Raw genomic sequence first — 26,517 nt, 5'->3', positions numbered from 1 at the left:
TCTCTGTACTTTGACCAGGATATGAAATGCAGATGCCGCCTACATGCCCTTGAGAATATTGCTCCACTTCTTGGCATTGGTCTGCTGTACTCAAGTGGCCTTGAATGCTCTGTATTATGTACACTTCTCCCCCAGCCAAGCTAACTATTTGTATAGCTGGCTTTGCAGATACTATCTCAATGACATGCAGGCTGGTGAAGAAGGCAGAGTACTTGAATACAGTGTCACTGCTGTGGGGCATTCCCTATCGTGTTTTCAATAACAGATTACAGTTCACTTCATCTTGGTGTGATAGGCTGTGAAGACCCATCTGGAAGCTGGAAGAGAAGGGTTAAATCTAGGGTGACCATATTTCCCAAAGGGAAAACGGGACAGGTTGGGCTAGCCCTAGCCCTGCCCCTCCTTCCCCCGCGTGGGGCTGGCCTTACTGCTTGGCCCCCTCATGAGGCTGGGGCTGGCATCACTGCTCGCCTGAGCCTTGCCTGCCCCCCTCACGAGGCTGGGGTGGTGTCACTGCTCGCCCAAGCCCTGCTTGCTTCCCGCCCAAGCCCTATCTCACCCACCCTGCGCAGGGCTGGCCTCAGTGCTCGCCCCCTTCACATTCCTCCACACCCCAGTTTTTTGACAAGAGTGGGCATTTGTCCCGTTTACTCTTGCCAACTGATCAAGGCCGGGACAGGGTTTAAAAAAGGGACTGTTCCGGCCAAAACGGGATGTATAGTCACCCTAGTTAAATCCCTTCCCCTGGGAACAGGAAGGACTAAGGGCCTTTCTCTGAGTGCAGGGCCTTGCAGCGGTGGGGCATTAGTCAATCCCCTCCAGTTGTAAGGGGGAGCTGAGGGTTGAATCTGAGAGAAAAAAGGAGGAAGGCTGGCTGGGAAGAGGGGTGAAGAACTAGGCTTTATGTTTCCCCTCCTCTCCTTTAGAGCTTGGCTGAAGCGACCTACATAATTAGACCTTTTTTTGAACTTGGCTGATGTGGGCCATGCCGCCTAGCCTTTCCTTGGACTTGGCCGAAAAAATCCATATTGTGTCCAATTTGGGCCTTCAAGGGGTAGGATGTTCCTTATATTTACTTTTCTATTTTACAGTAAAATGTACTATAAAAGTCTGCGAACTTGGCATAGCAGTGCAGAATCCTTTCTTGTTCTAACTACCCTGCCCTACTACATTAAAAATAATGTATCTGTGGGTTACAGATGCCTTAATCAAATAGACTCTGCCTTCCTATTGCATTGTTTTGTTTTATACCTAAGCCATTTCTATCGATTACTTCTTTGGTCAAAATGATTGTTCTGTATTGTGTGGTTTGAAGGTTTAAGACTGAACGTTAAAGATGGGCCTGATCTGAACACCCCGAACTGTGACAGCATTAGAAATCAAGATCTTGATTTGTGGCTTTAGCCCATCTCTACTAATTGTTTGTAATGTGGTATGGTAACTTCTGCAGTTAGAGGCTGTGTTGGGTCTGTCTGAGCTGCTTTTGGTGTTGGACCTTTTGTGGGGGAGCGGTGGCTTTATACCACATTTATGGCTTCTGGGCCCAGCAGAACTAGTTTGGTTCCTGGTGTGTTAGTCCCTTTAGCAGTTCTAAGCGATGCCCATCTGCTTATGGCTCCAAGAGGCTGTTCTGGTAGTGGAGAATAGTTGGAATGCAGATGTCGCCTGGCTGTGCCCCTTTTCCCTTGGCCACACCCACTATGCCAGTGGCTATGAGGGGCAGTGTACAGCCATTACACTAGCTGTGGTCACTTTTGAAAATTTGGGCCTAAGTGGGTTGCCTAAGGTGACAGAACACAGAAAAAAACCCCAAAAACCTACCTATCCTGGCTTCAGTAGTCTTGTGTCTTAATCAAATCCTTCCCAATTTTCCATTGATCTTAATTGTGGAGCTTAAAAAGTGCTGACAACTTTTGTCTAGGGTTGTTAACTTTCCAATTTCTTAAAACCGGACACTACAGCACCGCTCGCTCGCTTCCCCTCCCCCCAGGTCTCACCCGCCACCTGCAGAGCTGGGTAGGAGTCAGCCCTGACTGAGAAGGGGCCGGCGCAGGTTGATGACCTGATGCCCCTGGTCCCCGCGCCTTGGACTAGGCTGGCAGTGGTGTTTGCAGCAGCGATTATGGGGTGTGTGTGTGTTGTCTGTCTGTATATGTGGGCGGGTTGCACCGGGCTGGGGGAAATGCCCTTCCCTCCCCACGCTGTGTATGCAAGCTGGAGGCCAGGCTCCGCAATGAGCCACATGCCCTGAGTTTTAAGGGTGCTGCTCCCCCACCCTCCCAGGCCAGGCCGAGCTCCCATTCAAGTGGCATGGGGAGGGAGGCAAAGTGGGAGCTGGTGCTGCAAAATCACCTCTGCCCTGGGGATAAGCGGCCTCCCCACATGGGATCCCCAGCTCAGGTTGCGGATACCTGTGCCAGTCACACGTGTCTCGGAACCCTGGAGTGGCTTCCCACGCAGGTAGGGGTGTTTCTGCAGCGGGTGGGGAGCAGAGAGGAGGGTGGAAAATGGGATGTGATCCAAACACAATCCCACTGAGTGGATGGGCACCAACCTGGCTCACAGCCATGCTGCCCCCAGCTGTCTGCAAGTGCCCCGCTGTGATCACACATGCTGCGGAGGGTGCTGCCTTGGCCCCCCCTGTTCTGGCACCCCTGCAGGGAGTAACCAGACTTTTGGTGTCCAGTCAGTACTTCTGACTGGACACTGTACAGGTCCCCTTTTCTGAACTTTCCTGTCAAAACCCAGACACCAGGCAACCCTATCTACCAGAGTTACTGTGACTAGGAATTATCTTTTCTTCACGATAGTTTTCCCATGAAAATAAACTAATGAGACTCTTCTCTTCAGGGTCTACTTTTTTACCCTTGCTACCATGCTGTTGTCTCCTTTTTCTCATTCCTGCTTCTCCTTCTCCTCCCTAAGATAAGTACAAGTGCTGTTTGGAAACTAGGTAGTTGTATTTATTTCTCTGGTCTTGCTCTCCAAACATGAGCACAGCTCACTTATATCTTATCAATTTAACAGGCTGTGTCTGATGTTCTGAAAACTGGAGTGAGTGCATTATCGTAGTGTTCAGAAGGCAGCAAAATGAGTTGTGTGATCTGAGGCTGTGGCTGCATGTGCTCATGATATACTGGTAAGTCTCTGACTTGGGATGCATGTAAATAAGTCCCCAGTCCACCAAAGGCTGCATATGGAGTTCTGGTATGCGCAAAATGAAGCAAAAATTAAAACTAGACACATAAAATGTTAATAGACATAAAGAATTAAATGAGAAGTTGAATGGGAGTTGCAGTTGCTCAGCTCAGCTCATGTATCTATGGCTTAGGTAGCCGTGAATTATTACTTTTACATTCAAGAGATGCAAGTTTTTTTCTTTCAGATTTTTTCCCTATGATATTTTTCCTATTTCTTTGACTTCTGGGTGTGAGAAAGAATGTTAGTAACACTCAAGTATAGTGTTCTGTGTACAGTACCTTCAAATATCCAGTACATAAGCTATGTGCTTATGCATAATTGCAGATGTTTACTCTGAGATACCAGATACCTACCAAGGTCCTTTCCTGTGTGAGTAGATCAAATAAACATGAATAAGCAGTTTTTGTTAGTCTCTAAGGTGCCACAAGTCCTCCTTTTCTTTTTGGCTATTTTTTGAGGAGTGGGTGACCATAAATGTATGCAGTACTCAAGGTGTGGGTGTACCTTGGATTTAATATAGTGGCATAATGATATTTTCTGTCTTATTATCTATCCCTTTCATAATGTTTCCTAACCTTCTGTTTAACTTTTTTGATTGCCACTGCACATTGAGCAGATGTTTTCAGAGAACTATCCACAATGACTCCAAGATCTCTTTCTTGAGTGGTAACAGATAATTTAGATCCCGTCATTTTATATGTATGGTTGGGATTATGTTTTCCAATGTGCATTACTTCACACTTATCAACACTGAATTTCATTTGCATTTTTGTTGCCCAATCACCAAGTTTTGTGAGATCCCTTTGTAACTCTTCACAGCCAGCTTTGGACTTAACCATCTTGAGTAATTTAGTAAAATCTTGCATGGTGACAGGTTTCAGAGTGGTAGCCGTGTTAGTCTGTATGAGCAAAAACAACAAGGAGTCCTTGTGGCACCTTAGAGACTAACAAATTTATTTGGGCATAAATTTTCGTGGGCTAAAACCCATTTCATCGGATACATGCAGTGGAAAATACAGTAGGAAGTATATATATATATATATACACACAGAGAACATGAAACAATGGGTGTTATCATACACATTATAACGAGAGTGATCAGTTAAGGTGTGCTATTGCCAGCAGGAGAGAAAAAATAATCTTTTGTAGTAATAATCAAGATGGCCCATTTAGACAGTTGACAAGAAGGTGTGAGGATACTTAACTTAGGGAAATGGATTCAATATGTGTAATGACCCAGCCACTCCCAGTCTCTATTCAAACCCAAATTAATGGTATCTAGTGTGCATATTAATTCAAGCTCAGCAGTTTCTCATTGGAGTCTGTTTTTGAAGTTTTTCTGTTGCAAAATTGCCACCCTTAAATCTTTTACTGAGTGGCCAGAGTGGTTGAAGTGTTCTCCTACTGGTTTTTGAATGTTATGATTCCTGATGTCAGATTTGTGTCCATTTATTCTTTTGCATAGAGACTGTCTGGTTTGGCCAATGTACATGGCAGAGGGCCACTGCTGGCACATGATGGCATATATCACATTGGTAGATGTGCAGGTGAACGAGCCTCTAATAGTGTGGCTGATGTGATTAGGCCTTATGATGGTGTCCCCTGAATAGATATGTGGACACAGTTGGCAATGGGCTTTGTTGCAAGGATAGGTTCCTAGGTTAGTGTTTTTATTGTGTGGTTGCTGGAGAGTATTTGCTTCAGGTTGGGGGGCTGTCTGTAGGCAAGGACTGGCGTGTCTCCCAAGATCTGTGAGAGTGATGGGTCATCCTTCAGGATAGGTTGTAGATCCTTGATGATGTGCTGGAGAGGTTTTAGTTGGGGGCTGAAGGTGACGGATAGTGGCGTTCTGTTATTTTCTTTGTTGGGCCGGTCCTGTAGTAGGTGACTTCTGGGTACTCTTCTGGCTCTGTCCATCTGTTTTTCACTTCCGCAGGTGGGTATTGTAGTTTTAAGAACGCTTGATAGAGATCTTGTAGGTGTTTGTCTCTGTCTGAGGGGTTGGAGCAAATGCGGTTGTATCGTAGGATGGGAACATAGAGATTTTACTGCCTTGTATTATTTTGGTTGCAGTGGGTGGGTGGGTTGTGGGGGACAAAAACCAAAGCCTTCTGAAAATAAACCTGAAACCATAAACAGGGTTTTTGTTGCTAAACTTGGAACTCCTGCTGAGTTTCATTCAGCTGCAGAACCCCTGCTTCTGCCTTGCGCAGCAGGTCTACAAGATCTGAGTGTGGGTTCTGCAGTCTCAAAGTGTCCTCTGGCATACTTTTTCATAGATCCATCACATGCTGCTTCCTGGTTCCTCACCACCTACATCCTTACTCCTGCCTTTTTACTTCCTGTCAGTGTCCCTGACTAGTTTTATTTGCTCACCTGCACCTTTACTCTGCTTTGTCAGAGGGCCGAAGCTTCTTGTCAGCAAGGTTTCTTCATTCAGTCTCCTGGCAGAAGAGTAAGGGGTCTCAGTAATGAAATGTGAAACTAAAAAACACAAACAACACAGACAGTAAAATATTCAGCATTCCTTTTTTTTGCTCATAAACAAAAGTCAGACCATCACACAGCTTTCTAAAAATAACAGCTGTGGCAAGTGTTTACAGAAAAATGAAAGACCTAGTTTGTGTGCTACCCACACACAAGAAAGGAGCTTGTGAGGGAAAACCCATTTGTCTGATGTGGTGTTTGAATCCAGTCAACCAAATCTGAGTTTCGAAGCAGCTAATTGGATTTTAACACCATCAGTGCCTTGCTGGAAGTTTTACCAAAGCAGAGAAGTGGCTAAAGCTCAGTGATAAGACCGTGAAGAATAATGTCTTTCCAAATGAACACACTGGGTACGTGTCTTATCACTGACCCTGATCCTGAACATTCGTATGTGCAAGTGCAGCTTGAGTGCTGAAATCAATGGGGGTCTGCAATGGCCAGAGTCCTCTCATATATAGGGTTACCATATGTCTGTATTTTCCCGGACCTGTCCGGCTTTTTGGTTCTTAAATTGCCGTCCAGGAGGAATTTTTAAATATCTAAAAATGTCTGGGATTTAGCCATTATTATTTTTCCTCAAAGAAGAGTTGATCATTCAAGAAAGAGCGTGAATGTTGATCATTCGAGAAAGAAAGTGAATGTTGATCACTCGAGAGAGTGCCCATTTTTCCTCCCTAGCTCCCAGCGCTTGCGCCGCGAAATAGCTGTTTTGTGTGGCTGGGAGGGAGGGGTGGGAGGGGGAATGCGGTGCGCTCAGGGGAGGAGGCGGGGCTGGGGCGGGGAGGAGGCGGAGTTGGGGCGGGGACTTTGGGGAAGAGGTTGGAAGGGAGGTAGGGAAGGGGTGGAGTTGGGGTGAGGCCAGGGGCGGGGGGCATGAGGAAATACCCCCTCCCCCCCATGGAGTGTCCTCTTTTTTTGAATGTTCAAATATGGTAACCCTACTCATATAGATCCAGGATCTAGCCCTTAGGGAGGAAACTGCTGGTTTAGTGGGGGCTAGAGTTACTGGTAAAGAAAGAAATCTTATTCCATCATAGTTCATTGTACTTTAAAATGGGCAAGTTACAATATTAAAAAAGTGTATGGTCCACAGAGTAAGAACAGAGGAACTTTGCTATTCTATAGTGCCTTTCATTTCAGGAAATCAAAGTGCTTTACAAATATGAATTAAGCCTCACAACCCACATGCATGTGAGTTAAGTATTACTGGTTAATAATAAATGGTTATAGTACTCATCTTACAAATGGGTGAACTGAAGCACAAAGAGGAACTGATTTGCCCAGGACCATAGAATGATTCAGTGGTAGAAACAGCAAGAGAACCAAGGAGTCCTGACTCCTAGTCAACTGCCAGACCACTTACAGAAAATCCAATTTGCCATATGGCAAAGTTTTTCACACTGTGTTTATTCCAAGGATGCATAGTGCTGAAAACTGCCTTGTTTGCCTAGTGGGGACAAAATGCAAATACAGTCTTTGTCAGACTCTGAAGTGAAAGCTAGTGCAGTCAGTGTTGCACTTTATGTGGATATTTGAGAACCTGTTACGTGACGAATGAATAGTGTAAAACTATAGCCTCATTTTCTTTCTATGATAAGCTTTCAGGCAATACTTGAATTCCTGACTCTCTGAACAGCCTCAATTGCTGGGAAACATTCTCATTCAGGCAGAGAATCTAGGTCAGCTGCTCATAAGAATAGAACATTGAACAAAATGTACAGGCCTTCAGCACACTATGGGATTTTTGTTTTGTTTTGCTCATTATGAGCACATAAATTTAACAACTAATTTGTGGCATGCAGCTATTGCTTTCTATGAACAGGATGGACTTAGGCATTACAGACTCAATGCACCACAATAGAAAATCAGTGATATAATGCAATGTTAACTGTGGATTTATACATGCATAGCAAAGTCAGCATGTTCATTTCAAGCAGGGAAATACTGTAATGTGCTGCACAAGGTCTAATTCATTTGACTATATTTAGGGGTGTGATGTGTAAAGGGACTTCAGTTCAGCCTCTCATTTTTCACCCACAAATAACTGCATGTACCTATGGCAGATAACTACCTAATTGTGCTTGTAAATTAGGTATATAATCATCTTCTATGTGCTGTCATCAATACCTGAAATTAATTGCACTTGGGGCACAAAATGGAGGCAGGTTTTAAAAATCAGGACCTGCACACCGTATGTTCCAAAAGCCCTTGTTTATTTTCGTAAAACAATGCAAACATAAATGTTCATGGGGAGGCACGTCTACTACATACATGACTAGTAAATACTGTTGCTTGAACTGCAGATGTCTGCACATCTGTTAGGCCACATGATTTGTATACAGCTAAATTTCAGTTTGAGCTTCCTGAAATACCTGTTCCTGGTGACCCAGGGATTCTAAAGGGATATTAAAAAAATGTAGGTGCACTTTTTCTTAGACAAGAAGAACAGGAGTACTTGTGGCACCTTAGAGACTAACAAATTTATTAGAGCATAAGCTTTCGTAGGCTACAGCTCACTTCATCGGATGCATAGAATGGAACATATAGTAAGAAGATATATATATATATATATATATATATATATACATACAGAGAAGGTGGAAGTTGCCATACAAACTGTGAGAGGCTAATTAGTTAAGATCAGTTATTATCAGCAGGAGAAAGAAACCTTTGCAGTGATAATCAAGATGGCCCATTTAGACAGTTGACAAGAAAGTAAGAGGACACTTAATTTAAGGGAGTAGATGCAATATGTGTAATGACCCAGCCACTCCCAGTCTCTATTCAAACCCAAGTTAATGGTATCTAGTGTGCATATTAATTCAAGCTCAGCAGTTTCTCGTTGCAGTCTGTTTTTGAAGCTTTTCTGTTGCAAAATTGCCACCCTTAAATCTTTTACTGAGTGGCCAGAGAGGTTGAAGTGTTCTCCCACCGGTTTTTGAATGTTATGATTCCTGATGTCAGATCTGTGTCCATTTATTCTTTTGCATAGAGACTGTCTGGTTTGGCCAATGTACATGGCAGAGGGGCATTGCTGGCACATGATGGCATATATCACATTGGTAGATGTGCAGGTGAACGAGCCACTGATGGCGTGGCTAATGTGATCAGGTCCTATGATGGTGTCACTTGAATAAATATGTGGACAGAGTTGGCATCGGGCTTTGTTGCAAGGATAGGTTCCTGGGTTAGTGTTTTTGTTGTGTGGTGTGTGGTTGCTGGAGAGTATTTGCTTCAGGTTGGGGGGCTGTCTGTACGCGAGGATTGGTCTGTCTCCCAAGATCTGTGAGAGTGAGGGATTATTTTTCAGGATAGGTTGTAAATCTTTGATGTTGTGCTGGAGAGGTTTTAGTTGGGGGCCGCAGGTGACAACTAGTGGCATTCTGTTATTTTCTTTGTTGGGCCTGTCCTCTGGTAGGTGACTTCTGGGTACTCTTCTGGCTCTGTCCATCTGTTTTTTCACTTCAGCAGGTGGATATTGTAGTTTTAAGAATGCTTGATAGAGATTTTATAGGTGTTTGTCTCTGTCTGAGGGATTGGAGCAAATGCGGTTGTATTTTAGAGCTTGGCTGTAGACAATGGATCGTGTGGTGTGTCCTGGATGGAAGTTGGAGGCATGTATAGCGGTCAGTAGGTTTCTGGTATAGGGTGGTGTTTATGTGACCATCGCTTATTAGCACAGTAGTGTCCAGGAAATGGACCGCTTTTGTGGATTGGTCTAGGCTGAGGTTGATGGTGGGATGGAAATTGTTGAAATCATGGTGGAATTCCTCAAGGGCTTCTTTTCCATGGGTCCAGATGATGAAGATGTCATCAATGTTGCGCAATTAGAGTAGGGGTGTTACGGGACGAGAGATAAGGAAGCGTTGTTCTAAGTCAGCCATAAAAATGTTAGCTTACTGGGGGGCCATGCGGGTACCCATAGCAGTGCCACTGACTTGAAGGTATATATTGTCCCCAATTGTGAAATAGTTGTGGGTGAGGACAAAGCAGATGTAGATTAAATCTCAGGAAAAACTTCCTAACTGTAAGAAGAAGGACAATGGAACAGACTGCCTAGGGAGGTTGTGGAAGCCTCTTCCCTGGAGGTTTTGAAAAGGAGTCTGGACAGCCATCTGTCTTGGGTGGTTTAGACACAACAAATCCTGAATCTTGGCAGGGGGTTAGACTAGATGACCCTTGTGATTCCTTCTAACTCTATGATTCTATGATTCTAAGGGTATGTCTACACTACGAAATTAGGTCGATATTATAGAAGTCGATTTTTAGAAATCCATTTTATACAGTCAATTGTGTATGTCCACACTAAGTGCATTAAGTCGGAGGAGTGTGTCCTCACTACTGTGGCTAGCATCAACTTACGGAGCGGTGCACTGTGGGTAGCTATCCCACAGTTCCCGCAGTCTCCGCCGCCCACTGGAATTCTGGGTTAAGCTCCCAATGCCTGATGGGGCAAAAACATTGTCGAGGGTGGTTTTGGGTACATGTTGTCAGTCGCCCCTCCCTCCGTGAAAGCAATGTCAGACAATCGTTTTGCCCCTTTTTTCCGCACAGACACTATACCATGGCAACCGTGCAGCCCGCTCAACTCAGCTCACCCACACCGCCGCTGTTGTGTCCTGAGTGCTGCTGGCGGCAGACAGTGCAGTAGGACGGCTAACCATCATCATACACTGCTTCCGCTGCAACTCTGCTCTACTGCTATTGTCTCAATAGCAAATTTCTCCATGCTGTCTCTCATGGGCTCCCGGGTATGTGTGTTCTTCCTTGGGAAATGTGTGTGGTGCTAACCATCATCATCCACTGCTTCCGCTGCAACTCTGCTCTCCTGCTCTCATGATTCCACCACGCAGGTCCTCTTGTCATTCTCTATAAATATCTATATTCTCATGGCATCCGTTGTCAGCCACCGCTTCCACTGCAACTCTGCTCTCCTGCAGACACCATACCATGGCAAGCATGGAGCCTGCTCAGATCACCGCAGCAGTTATGAGCATTGTAAACACCTCGTGCATTATTCTACAGTATGTTCAGAACCAGAACCTGCAAAAGCAGGCAAGGAGGCAACGGCAGTGCGGTGACGAGAGTGATGAGGACATGGACACAGATTTCTCTCAAAGCACAGGCCCTGGCAATTTGGACATCCTGGTGGCAATGGGGCAGACTCATGCCGTGGAACACTGATTCTGGGCCTGGGAAACAAGCACAGACTGGTGGGACCACATAGTGTTGCAGGTCTGGGATGATTCCCAGTAGCTGCGAAACCTTCGCATGCGTAAGGGCACTTTCATAGAACTTTGTGACTTGCTTTCCCCTGCCCTGAAGCGCAAGAATACCAAGTTGAGAGCAGCCCTCATGGTTCACAAGCGAGTGGCGATAGCCCTCGGGAAGCTTGCAATGACAGACAGCTACTGGTCAGTCAGGAATCAATTTGGAGTGGATAAATCTACTGTGGGGGCTGCTGTGATCCAAGTAGCCAACGCAATCACTGAACTGCTGCTATCAAGGGTAGTGACTCTGGGAAATGTGCAGGTCATAGTGGATGGCTTTGCTGCAATGGGATTCCCTAACTGTGGGGGGGGGGGTGATAGATGGAACGCATATCCCTATCTTGGGACCGGACCACCTTGGCAGCCAGTACATAAACCGCAAGGAGTACTTTTCAATGGTGCTGCAAGCACTGGTGGATCACAAGGGAAGTTTCACTGACATCCACGTGGGATGGCTGGGAAAGGTACTTGATGCTCGCATCTTCAGGAACTCTGGTCTGTTTGAACAGCTGCAGGAAGGGACTTACTTCCCAGATCAGAAAATAACTGTTGGGGATGTTGAAATGCCAATAGTTATCCTTGGGGACCCAGCCTACCCCTTAATGCCATGGCTCATGAAGCCATACACAGGCACCCTGGACAGTAGTAAGGCGCTGTTCAACTATAGGCTGAGCAAGTGCAGAATGGTGGTAGAATGTGCATTTGGACATTTAAAAGTGCGCTGGCACAGTTTACTGACTCAGTTAGACCTCAGCAAAACCAATATTCCCATTGTTATTGCTGCTTGTTGTGTGCTCCACAATATCTGTGAGAGTAAGGAGGAGACTTTTATGGCAGGGTGGGAGGTTGAGGCAAATTTCTGAGATGATGGGGCATTCAGGATTCTCAGGTTTATGGATCTTGGGAAGCAGATAGAATACCCCTGGTTGGGGTTCTAGGCATGTGTCTGCACAGATCTGTTCCTTTTCTTTTTCAGGGAGTTTCTTGAGCAGATAATGTAGTTTTTTTTGGTAATCCTCAATGGGATCAGAGGATAATGGCCTGTAGAATGTGGAGTTAGAGAGCTGCCTAGCAGCCTCTTGTTCATATGCCAACTTATTCATGATGACGACAACACCTCCTTTGTCAGCCTTTTTTATTATGTTGTCAGAGTTGTTCCTGAGGCTGTTGATGGCGTGTTCAGCACGGCTGAGGTTATGGGGCAAGTGATGCTGCTTTTCCACAATTTCAGCCCGTGCACGTCGACGGAAGCAATCTATGTAGAAGTCCAGTCTGTTGTTTCGACCTTCAGGAGGAGTCCACGCAGGCTCCTTCTTTTTGTAGTTTTGGTAGGAAGGATTCTGGACGCCCCATCATCTCAGGCATTGGGACCCTGATAGCAGGATTGTCTGGCTATGTGGACTCTCTCCTCAGGCCCTATGCTACCAGCACTCCCTGCTCTCTTTGAGACACCACTGACTTCCTGAGGAAACTACAATCCATCTGTGATCTTCCAGAAAACACCATCCTGGCCACTATGGATGTAGAAGCCCTCTACACCAACATTCCACACAAAGATGGACTACAAGCTATCGGGAACAGTATCCCCGAAAATGTCACGGCAAACCTGGTGGCTGACCTATGTGACTTTGTCCTCATCCACAACTATTTCACATTTGGGGACAATATATACCTTCAAGTCAGCGGCACTGCTATGGGTACCCGCATGGCCCCCCAATAAGCTAACATTTTTATGGCTGACTTAGAACAATGCTTCCTTATCTCTCATCCCCTAACACCCCTACTCTACTTGCGCTACATTGATGACATCTTCATCATCTGGACCCATGGAAAAGAAGCCCTTGAGGAATTCCACCATGATTTCAACAACTTCCATCCCACCATCAACCTCAGCCTGGACCAGTCCACACAACAGATCCACTTCCTGGACACTACTGTGCTAATAAGCGATGGTCACATAAACACCACCCTATACCGGAAACCTACTGACCACTATACTTACCTACATGCCTCCAGCTTCCATCCAGGACACACCACATGATCCATTGTCTACAGCCAAGCTCTAAAATACAACCGCATTTGCTCCAATCCCTCAGACAGAGACAAACACCTATAAAATCTCTATCAAGCATTCTTAAAACTACAATACCCACCTGCTGAAGTGAAAAAACAGATGGACAGAGCCAGAAGAGTACCCAGAAGTCACCTACCAGAGGACAGGCCCAACAAAGAAAATAACAGAACACCACTAGTTGTCACCTGCGGCCCCCAACTAAAACCTCTCCAGCACAACATCAAAGATTTACAACCTATCCTGAAAAATAATCCCTCACTCTCACAGATTTTGGGAGACACGCCAGTCCTTGCCTACAGATAGCAAGTTTCAGGCCCCCCAACCTGAAGCAAATACTCTCCAGCAACCACACACCACACAACACAAACACTAACCCAGGAACCTATCCTTGCAACAAAGCCCGATGCCAACTCTGTCCACATATTTATTCAAGTGACACCATCATAGGACTTGATCACATTAGCCACGCCATCAGTGGCTCGTTCACCTGCACATCTACCAATGTGATATATGCCATCATGTGCCAGCAGTGCCCCTCTGACATGTACATTGGCCAAACCGGACAGTCTCTATGCAAAAGAATAAATGGACACAAATCTGACATCAGGAATCATAACATTCAAAAACCGGTGGGAGAACACTTCAACCTCTCTGGCCACTCAGTAAAAGATTTAAGGGTGGCAATTTTGCAACAGAAAAGCTTCAAAAACAGACTGCAACGAGAAACTGCTGAGCTTGAATTAATATGCACACTAGATACCATTCATTTGGGTTTGAATAGAGACTGGGAGTGGCTGGGTCATTACACATTTTGAATCTATTTCCCTAAGTTAAGTATCCTCACACCTTCTTGTCAACTGTCTAAATGGGCCATCTTGATTATCACTACAAAAGTTTTTTTCTCCTGATGATAATAGCTCATCTTAATTAATTAGCCTCTCACAGTTTGTGTGGCAACTTCCACCTTCTCTGTATGTATATATATATATCTTCTTACTATATGTTCCATTCTATGCATCCAACAAAGTGGGCTGTAGCCCATGAAAGCTTATGCTCTAATAAATTTGTTAGTCTGTAAAGTGCCACAAGTACTCCTATTCTATCTGCTATGCTGTAGTTTGAACCCATTGCCTCTTGTCCTGCCCTCTGTGGCAAAAGAGAACAACTTTTCTCCATCTTTTTTGTGGTAGCCTTTCAAGTATCTGACATCCATTATCATGTCCCCCCCTTAATCTCTTTTCCAAACTAAACATACCCAGTTCCTTCAGCTTTTGCTTGTATGGGGCTTGCATTCCATCCCTTTCATTAAGGTGACTAGATGTCCTGATTTTATAGGGACAATCCCAATATTCAGGGCTTTGTTTTATATGGGCACTCCACCTCCCCCACACACACTCCCTGTCCCGATTTTTCACACTTGCTATCTGGTCACCCTACCTTTGATCATCTTTGTCGCTTGCCTCTGGATCCTTTCCAGTTTCTCTACATTCTTTCTGTACATTGGTGCTCAAAATTAGACACAGTACTCCAGCTGAGGCCTAACCAGCGCTGGGTAGAGTGGTACTATCACCTCCTGTGACTTGCATGCTATGCCTCTGTTAATGCAACCTAAAATCGCATTTGCTTTTTTTGCATAGCATCACGTTGCTGACTCATGTTGAGGTTATGGTCCACCACAACTCCCAGATCCTTCTCAGCAGTGCTGCTGCCAAACCAGTTTCCCCCCATTCTGTATTTGTGCATTTGGTTTTTCTTCCCTAAGTGTAGCACCTTACATTTGTCTTTGTTGAATTTCATTTTGTTGTCTAAAGTCCAGTCAACAAAATGTCTTCACAGTGTCCATTTTGGTTATGTGAGGAGCAGAGCATTGTTTGTTCAGGAGAGAAGAGACAGTTGGTAATGAACACCAGGCATAATTATTATTGGGTTAAGCTGTTGCAAGTGCTCAGCACCTCTCAGGAGTTCGCCTGTATTTGTTATTATTTAGATAGCATTTGTGTAGCTTTACAGAGAAGTAGGAAGACAAGATCTATTCTGACATGAACAGAGATCGGATGCTCTGCAAATACTAATCTCTCTTTCTCTCTCTCAGCCTGTTTCTGAGTGATTTGCCTTGATCTGGCCCACTGCTCACCTGCCTCTTATCAATGTTTCTTCCTTTCCTGTAGCAGTTGGATGGGTCAGGAAAGGTTGAAGACTCCTCCAGAGCTTCCACATGATGTAACAATATTGGATATTTTAATGTCAAGTCTGAACTAAATGCATTCATGTATATGGAATAAAACATGGTGAGATGGTATAAATGTTTTATCAGCATGAGTTTGGAATGGCTGCATTTCTCCTGAGCAAGTTATAACACTCATCCCAATCTCATCTAACTAATCCACATAATCTCTATACACCGTATATTTTACTGAAACAATCTTTTGGGACTGTTTTATACATCTCTTGCATGGAAAGCCACAAGCCGTAGATAGCTTGAGTACAAATATACAGGACTCAGAGAGGGAGAAAATTGCAATGACTTTGAAAATGAACCTAAAATAACTTTTCTCTACATAACATCATAATTTCAAATTTGACATCCTAGGATCTTCCAGATGTAGGGGTCAGATTTTGAGAATTAGCTGGAATCCACAATTGGGTCCACATTTTCAAAAGAGATCAGCATGGTAGGTTATAGCTCTTCTAAAAGTCTGGCCAGGAGTGTCACACTGGGAGCTGCTGGGTGCTGAGCATTTCTGAAAATCTGGCTCTTATAGGGGTGTCTAAGTGGGAGCTGAGCTCTCTTTTCTAACCTCACCATTGGTGCTCACCATGAAAAATCTGGCCCACCAAATATATATTGGTCCCATTGGAAAGATAGGGTTGTCTGTTTCCTAAAGCTCCTATTTCCCAGCCCCGTTAGTTTCTGAGATACCTGATCTTACCTCTGCACTCATGACAGCTTTAAACTCTGACTGTCCCCAAGGGCTAGAAATAGATGAGTTCTGATCCTGAGTTTCAGAGTAACAGCCGTGTTAGTCTGTATTTGCAAAAAAAAAAAGGAGTACTTGTGGCACCTTAGAGACTAACCAATTTATTTGAGCATAAGCTTTCGTGAGCTACAGCTCACTTCATCGGATGCATACTGTGGAAACGCTTAGTTGGGTAGTGCTCCTGTCTGACAGCTTGCAAGCTAGCCTGGAAACCAGTTTGTAGTTATGACTTGTAGCCTCCAGGTGGTGCTTAGCAGATGTGCCTGTGGAGAGAGAGCAACGCAATGCCAAAGAAATATTGGTGAAGAAAAATTAAAGAAGCACTGGCCCCTTGTGGCAGCATCAGTCCCAACTATATATACTTGGCCATATTGAGCTGCAGCTGTGATATTCAGGAAGTTTGTGACGGGGCATGCAAAATTAAACCTAAATTATTTATTGCAATAGGTGGCATAGCAAAAATGTGCAAGAGGATTTCTATCTATCCAAATAGGGCTAAAAAGAAAGGTTAAACTGTTATATTGGGCACAAATGGACATTGTACACTATCAATACATGCTTTATTTTAAAAAGTGCAGGCTAGTTCACTGAGCGGTTTAAAAGGAGAAATAGTGATAGGGTTAAAATGTTATTAATATGTTTAACAAATGGTACCCATCATTTATAATAAAAATACATTTACATTACAAGGGACACTGATCCATGTTTTAATTTTACCTTGGTAAATGTCTGCAGATAGCATTGTCTGCATTAGGATAACTCTAACAATAACATTCCTAACACTTACTGAGGTGGAAACTAGAAACCTGGTTAACCTCTTCTCAAAGTTAATTTGCTCTAAATTGCTTGCCCTCCAGGGATCCTATCCAGAATGACACTGCCGTAGGCTTCTGGGGATGCAGCATAAAAGCTGCTCTCTGTTATATTCCAGCAACATATGCTCCTAGTGGCATTCTGAGGCCACCTGAGATTTGCCCCCGTCCTTTGTGCTGAAGGAACCTACGTGAGCTCTGGAAAGAGGCGGAGGTGATGCTGAATGAGTGCAGGAAATAGCAGTATACAGGGGGTGAAAAGCTCACTTTCATGATCTCTCCTTCCTCGGGATCTGCTTTCCTGCTCCCTTTTTAGCCTGGCACGATAGGCTACTTTTCCCCTTGGGAGAGGAGTCCTTTGAACCTCTTGTACACTGGTAAGTGTGGTATGGATACATAGTCTTTTGGTTTGACTGGAGACATGTATAGTGTGGTGCAAGGTTAGACCTTGGGTTTGGCTACATGGACACTTAGTTCGCAGCAAATTAGGGTGTAAATCTACCCCTCACTATCCAGGTAGACCCTAAAAATTCCATAGTGCCCTTTGACCTACTATGCTTTGAAACAGGAGATTAAAGCACACTAGGGAACTTTTAGTGCACAACAGCAGGGTCCACACAGATACGTGGTTGGCAGCAGGCTAGCTCAGGGTAGATTTACATCCCAATTTGCCATGAACTAAATGTTTGGTAGATAATCCCAGAATCTTGTCACACGGTGCCACCCACAATTGTGGAGGTATTGGGGAAGCACAGCCTCCAGAAGATCAGGCCTATCATTAGCAGGACATGCTTTGCAACCATTACATACTCCATGTCCATTCATCTCCCTGATCACTCCTCATCTGTGTAGGTTCTTGTGCACCTAAAGGAATGAAATATCCATTCTCCCTTAAACAGCCTATATTTCTAACTGTGCTGGGCAGTAGAATCCAATTTGGGGCTTTTGCTAAACTGCACCATTTTGAGGAATTCACTGATTTGGACCCTCCCTCCAGCTGATGCATTTGGAACACCGAAACTTCATTTCCTTACTGCAGCTCAGAAAAACCCTCCCCTCTGGTCAATGTTCCTTCTAATTTCTTCTGTGCAAATTTTTGTGCATCCAGTGTTTTGCTGTGTGCGTGGGGTTTAGGATCTGTGTGCGCACGCACACACGCACAGCTTAGAGGGAACAGTACCTCTGGTGTCTGTCTGGTGCTTTCTGAGTTCCTAGCATACCACATCATTGCAAAGACCATGTTTACTTTGTATCAAATGTGCTGGAGTGCTTTCAAGGTTGCAATTCACTTTAGGAGCTGTGCTGGCATCTGAGAGCACTATGGGGGTGTGTGGGGGGTGTGTGTGGTGTATCAATGATAGGGAGAATCCAACGTTACTTTGTGCCTTCTTGCTATTTCAGGGACCACTATTTATATTGCTAGGGCTAAACTGCATCTTTAAGTCACTACATGCATGAAAGGTAGTGGCTGTGGTCAGGCAGCAGCAGCTTCCAGAGGAATTTTAGTAGAAGTAGACACAATACCTCCTGAGTGCTGGGAGAATGTGCGCAATGATGGCATCTCTTATGCCCTTTAACAAGGTGCGCTGTGTACTTTCCCTGCCCTGACCCAATTCTGCTGGCCAGTGTGATATGTCTGTGGGACCCTGGTGCTGCCTTTTATTCCACCCTCCCCAACCCTTAAGTGGTTTCTAATGCCACTCTTAGTGTCCACCGGTGGTGTAAGGACCAAGACCGCATCTGGCTTCTGTGGCACTTCTGCACCTGTGCAGGGCTAAACACAACCTAGCTCCCCTAACATGACCTTCAGAGATATTAAACCTGATTCATTTACTTTGAAATATTTTATTTAAAAAAAGCATTGACTTAAGCCAAGCATTCAGTGCGTGCTCTCTGAGGAAACATGATAAGTTCCTTAGCTATGGTGTATGTATGATACCCCTTTGCTTTCATGAATTCTTGCACAGAGATAAATCTTCCTCTTGCCCTGATGTTGCCCTGAAAAATAGGAAGAAGCTGAAATTGCTTCAATATTCTTTTGTTAATGCTGGAGACCTGCTGTGTGAGATCAGTGAAAGGGTATTTCTGATTCAGTATCTCTGCTTGCTTCCTGAGAAATAAACTATAACCTCTACAATGACTCCATTATGTTTGAATTAGTGAGAGGGCAAGATACTGATAATATTGATATTTCCATGACAACTTCTAAAAGTCCTGGCTCAGGCCCTATTTCTGTACATCTTTGTAACTTAGGTGTTTTTTATTCTTTGTATTTGTTTTTAAAGGGGGAACTTACACACTACAGATCTTTGTTTCTTCTAGACAAATGCAGAATAACACCCATTGGACTTAACTAAAATGTTTTCAAAGGAGCAATAAACTAGGTTACTAATTAAACGACAGTTGATGTCAGTTTGAAGTCATGTCCTCATAAAAAAGAAGAAAATATGGACTATGTGAATTGCCTACCAACCATGAAATTGTTTTGTTTTCATTAGCAAGAGGCTGGGGGCATTTAACACTTCAGACACTCTATTTGTAGTCTTTTTGTTGTTGTTGTTTTCCTCCTTGTTAGGCGTCATCGAGTTGCTTTTAGGGCTAGGTAGCAAATGATTTTCCCATCCCGTGAAAATTTTCAAGATTTCAAAAACTTTTCCTACCCTGAATCAGGATTAAAAAATAAAAATAAAAAAATTGTTTGGGTCTGGTCAAAATTGAAATGTTTCCATTTTCTTTTTTTTTTTTAGTACAAATTAAGTTAAATTTCAAAATGAAAAGTCATTTCAAAGGAAAAAAAACTAAACCTTTTCATTTTGAAAGTGTTCAGTTGTCCCATTTTGATAATTTCAAAAGTGGGTTCCCCCCACCTCAACATTTTTGCAAGTCAGGAAATGTATCAAACCCAACTGGGATGTTTCCCGGGGCACCCAGGGCTGTGCGTCACCTTGTTGCCACCTGCCTCCAGCATGAGGGAGTCTTGTTTGTGCCAGCTAAGCCCCTAACACAACCAGCCTGCCAGCCACTCCAGGACTCTCCTCTGGGCTATGCCAGCCCTGCCTTTGCCCTGCAGGTTGACAAAACACACTTCAGCCCCTGTGTGGCTTCAAAGTGTCCCTCTGTTGTGTTCAGCCCCAATAGCTGGATACTCACAGAAATCTCAGTTCCTCTGTCCCCAAAGAAACAGAAAACAGATCCCAGTTTACCTTAGCTCATCATTCCTGTCTCACATACAGCACTTGAATTTGATTACAGGAGAAGAAAAGGAAATTTGTTTTAAAAAGAACAGAGATTCAACAAGAAACAAGTGTGAGTGATGGAAACAAATGGTTACATATAAAACAAAATCATACCACGCTCACTAAAGCCTAAATTTAACTCACAAGGTATGCTCCTATCTAAAAAAGTTTATCTTACCCAAAGTTTTTTTCAGCATTTTCAGCCAAGCCTGGCTAAGATTCCTTTTTCATGAAGCAAAATCCACTGTCATTTTACTTCCTCAGGGAGAGATGCTTGGTGTTCAGCTGTACCCCAGATAGAGTTTCCAAAGTTCATTGACTTTTCTCCTGAAATGACCCCTGCTGTTTTTGTTTTTTCCTGCAGCCCCCACAATCTGTTGATTAGCGTTTTGCTCAGACTGTAAACAGTCAACTATTGTGAACTATACAATACTTAATTTGCACATGACCTGCCAGAGAATGATAAGCATCCCCTTCTCCTGCCTGACACCAGTATGTGTCTCACCAGCTTTCAGTGACCTGCCTTAACTTTCAGATCTGAAGAACATTGTATATATATATATACAAATATATATACTTCAGATATATATGGAGACACACACACAATCACTCCTTACACATTATCTTCATAGACATTTCACAATGATTGTGATAACCAATGTGACCCAGGCTTTCATTAGAGACCATACATGACCTTCTTCATGAAACTACTCTGTAGATCCCAGACTCGGGGGATCTCTGTAACCTTTATTCACCCCTGTGCTGTCTGCCAGTTGGCACAAAGAGGTCCCTGGGTCACATTGACCCTTTCTCACAAAAAGTTTCAGTTTTGATGAATCTGCATTTTTCCATGAAAAAAAGTTTAATTGAGAAATTCCCAGCCAGCCTTAGCTGCTTTGCGTCCTCTGTGACATTCCATCATTCACACTGGTGCGATTTCGGTGCTAACGTAGAACTTCAGCCACACTAGTCCATGGCATGGTTGAGGAATAGGAGAAAGTGGAGAGGTCAAGTATATGACACTTTTTTGGATCAATATTTGCATTGTTTTATTTAAAGAAGTTAAGTAACCTAACCAGACAGTACAAAACAATACTTTTCTTCACATAGCATTGTACATAGTACTGTATAACTAACAAAATAAACTCTTGTTTAGGAACATCACAAAACCTAGTAATTCTACTTGTGCTGTAGAACTAAAGAAAGAAGTACAAATCTAAAGAGAAGTATGCCTCGCTAATGATTTGCATAATTATTTCTTTGATCATTGACCTTTCTACTGATGAGTGAAATGACACTTTTTTGTTAGTACATGGTGTAGTTTTAAAAAGTGGTTTTGCATTAGTTTACATTCTAACTTGCTGCATCATTTTATATATTGTCCCCTGAATGTTTTGTGATCACAATGAATATTTTTTCTGTCACATATTCATGCATTTTGTTCAAAGTGATGGTGACATCAATTTGTTTTGAAATCAAGCAAAAGGGGCAAGATATCCCTCTCTGGATATCTTGAATCCAGCTGGCCTGGCAGCATTCATGTACAAGTTATATTGCAGCTTCTATTGAGCAAACAGTGTCCATTGTTCATCATTACATCTTTATGTGACAGATCCCCATCTTCGGTCTCTACAAAATGGGGTGGGGCACCATTAAATTGCTGCAGTTGGAATATTAATTGTTGAAGCTGGATTCTTACAAAGGCATTGCATTATAATAGAAGTACAGATAGTCTGACTTCCTCTAATTCGTATCTAAACCCAGTGACTAGTTATTGGTCAAGTTAGACATACAGTCCATTTATTATAAAGAGTTGTTTTTGTACACAGACAAAAAACCGGAAACTGCTAGATAGCAAGGTTAAGTCTAAGATGAATAGAGGAACTCCACAGGGAATTTATTTGAAATATTTTGTTTAAAGAAAGTCCCTAAAGACAAAGGGGTTATAGACTGTTGAAAAATGGCAATGGTACAGAGCCTTGGCTACATCCAAGCAGCATGGGACTGTTCCTGCAGTGCTACAACATGCAGGGAACCCCTTTACACCAGGGATATTTGCTTTTTTCAGTGGCCAGAATTGCGTAAAGGGGCCGGGGCAGAATGGAATGTTCCCCCCCTAGGTTTGGTAGAGAGAATATTGCACTATGGATAAAATAGTGCTAGCGATCCAATCAGATGTCTGAAGCAATGAGTGCTCGTACAGTGGAGGCTTAGAGTTGGTAGGCCAGGCTTCAGCCTGGAAGAAGTGAGCTTTGAGGAGCAAGAGGGTGGTCATTTGGCACATGAGATCAAGGAGGCTGTAAAGAAATAGAATTACATTTATTAGAGTATTTTCTTCTGATTAGTTTCCTACTGTCATTCCATCCACTGCTGTGGTTAATCTTTTGTGACAACAGGCTCTGATGGCCGTGGAAGGTGGGAAGCAGGGAATGCAGTAAAAGGTTTTCATCAACACACCCAGCTGTGCCCCTTTGGAGGTCACCCAGACCAGTAACGGGGCATGTCACCACCTGCTCTGTATCCCTGGGTGCTTCTGTGCTGTGTCGCTTTAGCTCAGAGCCCTGACACCAGCAGCCCGCTCACGGTGCAATGGTTTCACCTTGGCTTCCACCAGCCTGGTTACTCCTTGCAGGGTGACCCCAACAGCTCTTCCAGACCTGAGTTTCCTTAAAACCATGTCCCCTGCAGTGTTCAGTCCCTCTCACGGTAGCACTCACAACACCGTCTCAAATTGGCTACTCCTTTAAAGAGACAGTACACATCACCAGCCTGTTAATTTGGCTGAAGATTGTACTCTTCAGTTTGAAACGCTGCACTGAGATGGGTGTGTAATAAAACAAGGTTAATAAAACAAGTTTTTTTTAACAAAGAGCAGCTCTTTAAATGATACCAAGCGGACGGAATTGGGATAGAAATGGTTACAAACAAACAAAAGTAACAATATGCTTCTAAGACTAAAACCTAACTTCACATACGAGGGTTTTTTGTTCAGAGTAGTTTTCTCACTATAGTCATTCTTCCACCAGGGCTGGCCAGGTCCTGACCAGGATCCAACACAGAGCCCAAAGAGGGGATTAGCGCTGAAATTGACATCGCCGTTTTGAATTAGGGTTAGTGTGGATGCAATTTGAAGGGATTGGCCTCCGGGAGCTATCCCACAGTGCACCATTGTGACCGCTCTGGACAGCACTCTGAACTCGGATGCACTGGCCAGGTATACAGGAAAAGCCCCGAGAACTTTTGAATCTCATTTCATGCGTGGCCAGGCGAGCTCATCAGCACAGGTGACCATGCAGTCCCAGAATCGGAAAAGAGCTCCAGCTTGGACCAAATGGGAGGTACTGGATCTGATCGCTGTATGGGGAGAGGAATCCGTGCTATCAGAACTACGTTCCAAAAGACGAAATGCCAAAACATTTCAAAAAATCTCCGAGGCCATGAGGGACAGAGGCTACATCAGGGACGCAACACAGTGCCGCGTGAAACTTAAGGAGCTCAGACAAGCGTACCAGAAAACCAAAAAATCAAACGGATGCTCCGGGACAGAGCCCCAAACATGCCGCTTCTACACTGAGCTACATGCAATTCTAGGGGGGGCCGCCACCACTACCCCACTCCTGTCCGTGGGCTCCAAGGATGGGATACTCTCCACCACGGCTGAGGATTTTGCCGATGGGGAAGATGATGAGGAGGAGGACAAGCTTGGGGAGAGCACACAGCACACCGTTCTCCCCGACAGCCAGGATCTTTTTATCACCCTGACGGAAATACCCTCCCAAACCAACGAAGCCAGAGAAGGGACCTCCGGTGAGTGTACCTTTTAAAATATAAAAGAAAAGGAGTACTTGTGGCACCTTAGAGACTAACCAATTTATTTGAGCATGAGCTTTCGTGAGCTACAGCTCACTTCATCAGATGTTTACCGTGGAAACTGCAGCAGACTTTATATACACACAGAAATCATGAAACAATACCTCCTCCCACCCCACTGTCCTGCTGGTAATAGCTTATCTAAAGTGATCAACAGGTGGGCCATTTCCAGCACAAATCCAGGTTTTCTCACCCTCCACCCCCCCACACAAATTTACTCTCCTGCTGGTGTGTGGGGGGGTGGAGGGTGAGAAAACCTGGATTTGTGCTGGAAATGGCCCACCTGTTGATCACTTTAGATAAGCTATTACCAGCAGGACAGTGGGGTGGGAGGAGGTATTGTTTCATGATTTCTGTGTGTATATAAAGTCTGCTGCAGTTTCCACGGTAAACATCTGATGAAGTGAGCTGTAGCTCACGAAAGCTCATGCTCAAATAAATTGGTTAGTCTCTAAGGTGCCACAAGTACTCCTTTTCTTTTTGCGAATACAGACTAACACGGCTGTTCCTCTGAAACCTTTTAAAATATAATACATATTATAAAAGCAAGCATTTTTTAATGATTAAATAGCCCTGAGGACTTGGGATGCATTCATGGCCAGTACTGCTACTGGAAAAGTCTGTTAATGTGTCTGGGGATGGAGCGGAAATCCTCCAGGGACATCTCCATGAAGCTCTCCTGGAGGTACTCTAAAAGCCTTTGCAGAAGGTTTCTGGGGAGAGCAGTCTTATTCCATCCTCCATGGTAGGATACTTTACCACTCCATGCTAGTAGCAAGTAATCTGGTATCATTGCATGACAAAGCCTGGCAGTGTATTGTCCCGGTGTTTGCTGGCATTCAAGCAACATCCATTCTTTCTCTCTCTTTGTTATCCTCAGGAGAGTGTTATTGTTCATGGTAACCTGATTGAAATAGGGGAATTTGATTAAGGGGACATTCAGAGGTGGCCGTTCCTACTGGGCTGTTTGTTTGTGGCTGAAAAGAAATCCTCCCCGCAGTTAGCCACGCGGTGGGAGGGAGGGCCATTGGCGCTGAGCTATTCGCGTTTGGCTAGCAGGGATCTTCCCTGATACCAGCCAGGAGGTGGGGGGAGGGGAAAAGCGATCATCCCAGAGAATTGGATGTGGGGAGGGGGTTAGTTTGGTTTCTGCTGCTGCACGTTAACAGGAAAACTGCAGCAGTAAATGGCCAACTCAATGGGCTTTGCTTGGTAGGGGAAAGGAGGGGGCTGCTGTTATGAAGGTTGCAGAAGCCAAAAGACTATGGCTTACCATGGCTGCCTGCAAGCTGAATTCTATTGCCCGGCCCTGCATGTGTGATCTCTAACACCAAAGCCGCAGACACTCAATATAAGATGCAAAATGCGACCTTGTACCAAAATCACATATGCTATGTAATGTGAATAGTGTTGTTCACTGTGAAAGAGTATAGCCATTGTTCTGTAAAATGTATCTTTTTAAATACTTCACTCCCTTTTTTCCCTCCAGCAGCTGCAAATGTTTCAAGCCTCCCTCCTCCATCCCAGAGGCTATTTCAGATAAGGCAGCGAAAAAAATGCACGCGTGATGAAATGTTCTCTGAGCTCATGCAGTTGTCCAGCACTGACAGAGCTGTGTGTAGGGACACAATAGCAGAATACAGGATGGTGGCCGATGAACGTGAGGAGAGGTGGCTGCAGGAAGATCAGAGGAGGCATGAGGAAACGCTGGGGATACTGCGGGATCAAACGGACATGCTCCAGCGTCTGGTGGAGATTCATGAATGGCAGCAGAATCACAGACTGCCACTGCAGCCCCTGCTTAACCGCCCTCCCTCCTCCCCAATTTCCATAGCCTCCTCACCCAGACGCCCAAGAACGTGGGGTGGGAGGCTCTGGGCACCCAACCACTCCTCCCCAGTGGACAGCCCAAGCAACAGAAGGCTGGCATTCAACAAGTTTTAAAGTGGCCTTTTCCTTCCCTCCTACCCTCCTCCCACACCCCACCCGGGCTACCTTGTGAGTTATCTCCCTATTTTTATAATCAATTAATAAAGAATACATGTTTTTTAAATGATAGTGACTTTATTTCCTTTGCAAGCAAGCTGTAATCAAAGGCAGGAGGGCGGGTGGCTAACAGGGAATTAGGGTCAACCAAGGGGGTGGGTTTTCATCAAGGAGAAACAAACAGAAGTGTCACACAGTACCCTGGCCAGTCATGAAACTGGTTTTCAAAGCTTCTCTGATGCGCACCGCTTCCTGCTGTGCTCTTCTAACTGCCCTGGTGTCTGGCTGCGTGTATTCAGCGGCCAGGCGATTGGCATCAACCTCCCACCCTGCCATAAACATCTCTCCCTTACTCTCACAGAAATTGTGGCGCACACAACAAGCAGGAATAACAATGGGAATATTGGTTTCGCTGAGGTCTGAGCGAGTCAGTAAACTGCGCCAGCGACCCTTTAAACGTCCAAATGCACACTCTACCACCATTCTGCACTTGCTCAGCCTATAGTTGAACAGCTCCTGACTACTGTCCAGGGTGCCTGTGTACGGCTTCATGAGCCATGGCATTAAGGGGTAGGCTGGGTCCCCAAGGATAACTATAGGCAT

General features: G+C 44.5%; 1 protein-coding gene across 1 annotated transcript; it reads left to right on the top strand.

The window, feature by feature from the left end:
• The first annotated feature begins 975 nt into the window (after positions 1 to 975).
• Positions 976 to 26,297, top strand: LOC140913401 (uncharacterized). The gene is made up of 4 exons (XM_073349733.2): positions 976 to 1,054; positions 3,028 to 3,139; positions 23,085 to 23,865; positions 25,418 to 26,297. Exons 3-4 carry the CDS (start codon positions 23,313 to 23,315, stop codon positions 25,870 to 25,872), a joined length of 1,008 nt encoding a protein of 335 aa, XP_073205834.2. The 5' UTR covers positions 976 to 1,054; positions 3,028 to 3,139; positions 23,085 to 23,312; the 3' UTR covers positions 25,873 to 26,297.
• The last annotated feature ends 220 nt before the right edge of the window (positions 26,298 to 26,517 follow it).

This window comes from Lepidochelys kempii, chromosome 6 (assembly GCF_965140285.1).
Source record: "Lepidochelys kempii isolate rLepKem1 chromosome 6, rLepKem1.hap1, whole genome shotgun sequence".
NCBI classification, from domain to species: domain Eukaryota; kingdom Metazoa; phylum Chordata; order Testudines; family Cheloniidae; genus Lepidochelys; species Lepidochelys kempii.
Note: the sequence above shows the minus strand (reverse complement) of the source record. Positions and strands in the feature narration are given on the sequence as shown.

Bases quoted from the DNA above. Each gene is read 5' to 3' on its own strand.
- LOC140913401 (XM_073349733.2), top strand. From the start codon at position 23,313: ATGCGTGGCCAGGCGAGCTCATCAGCACAGGTGACCATGCAGTCCCAG. The intron at 23,866-25,417 runs GTGAGTGTACCT...TTTTCCCTCCAG, and splicing joins AGCCAGAGAAGGGACCTCCG to CAGCTGCAAATGTTTCAAGC.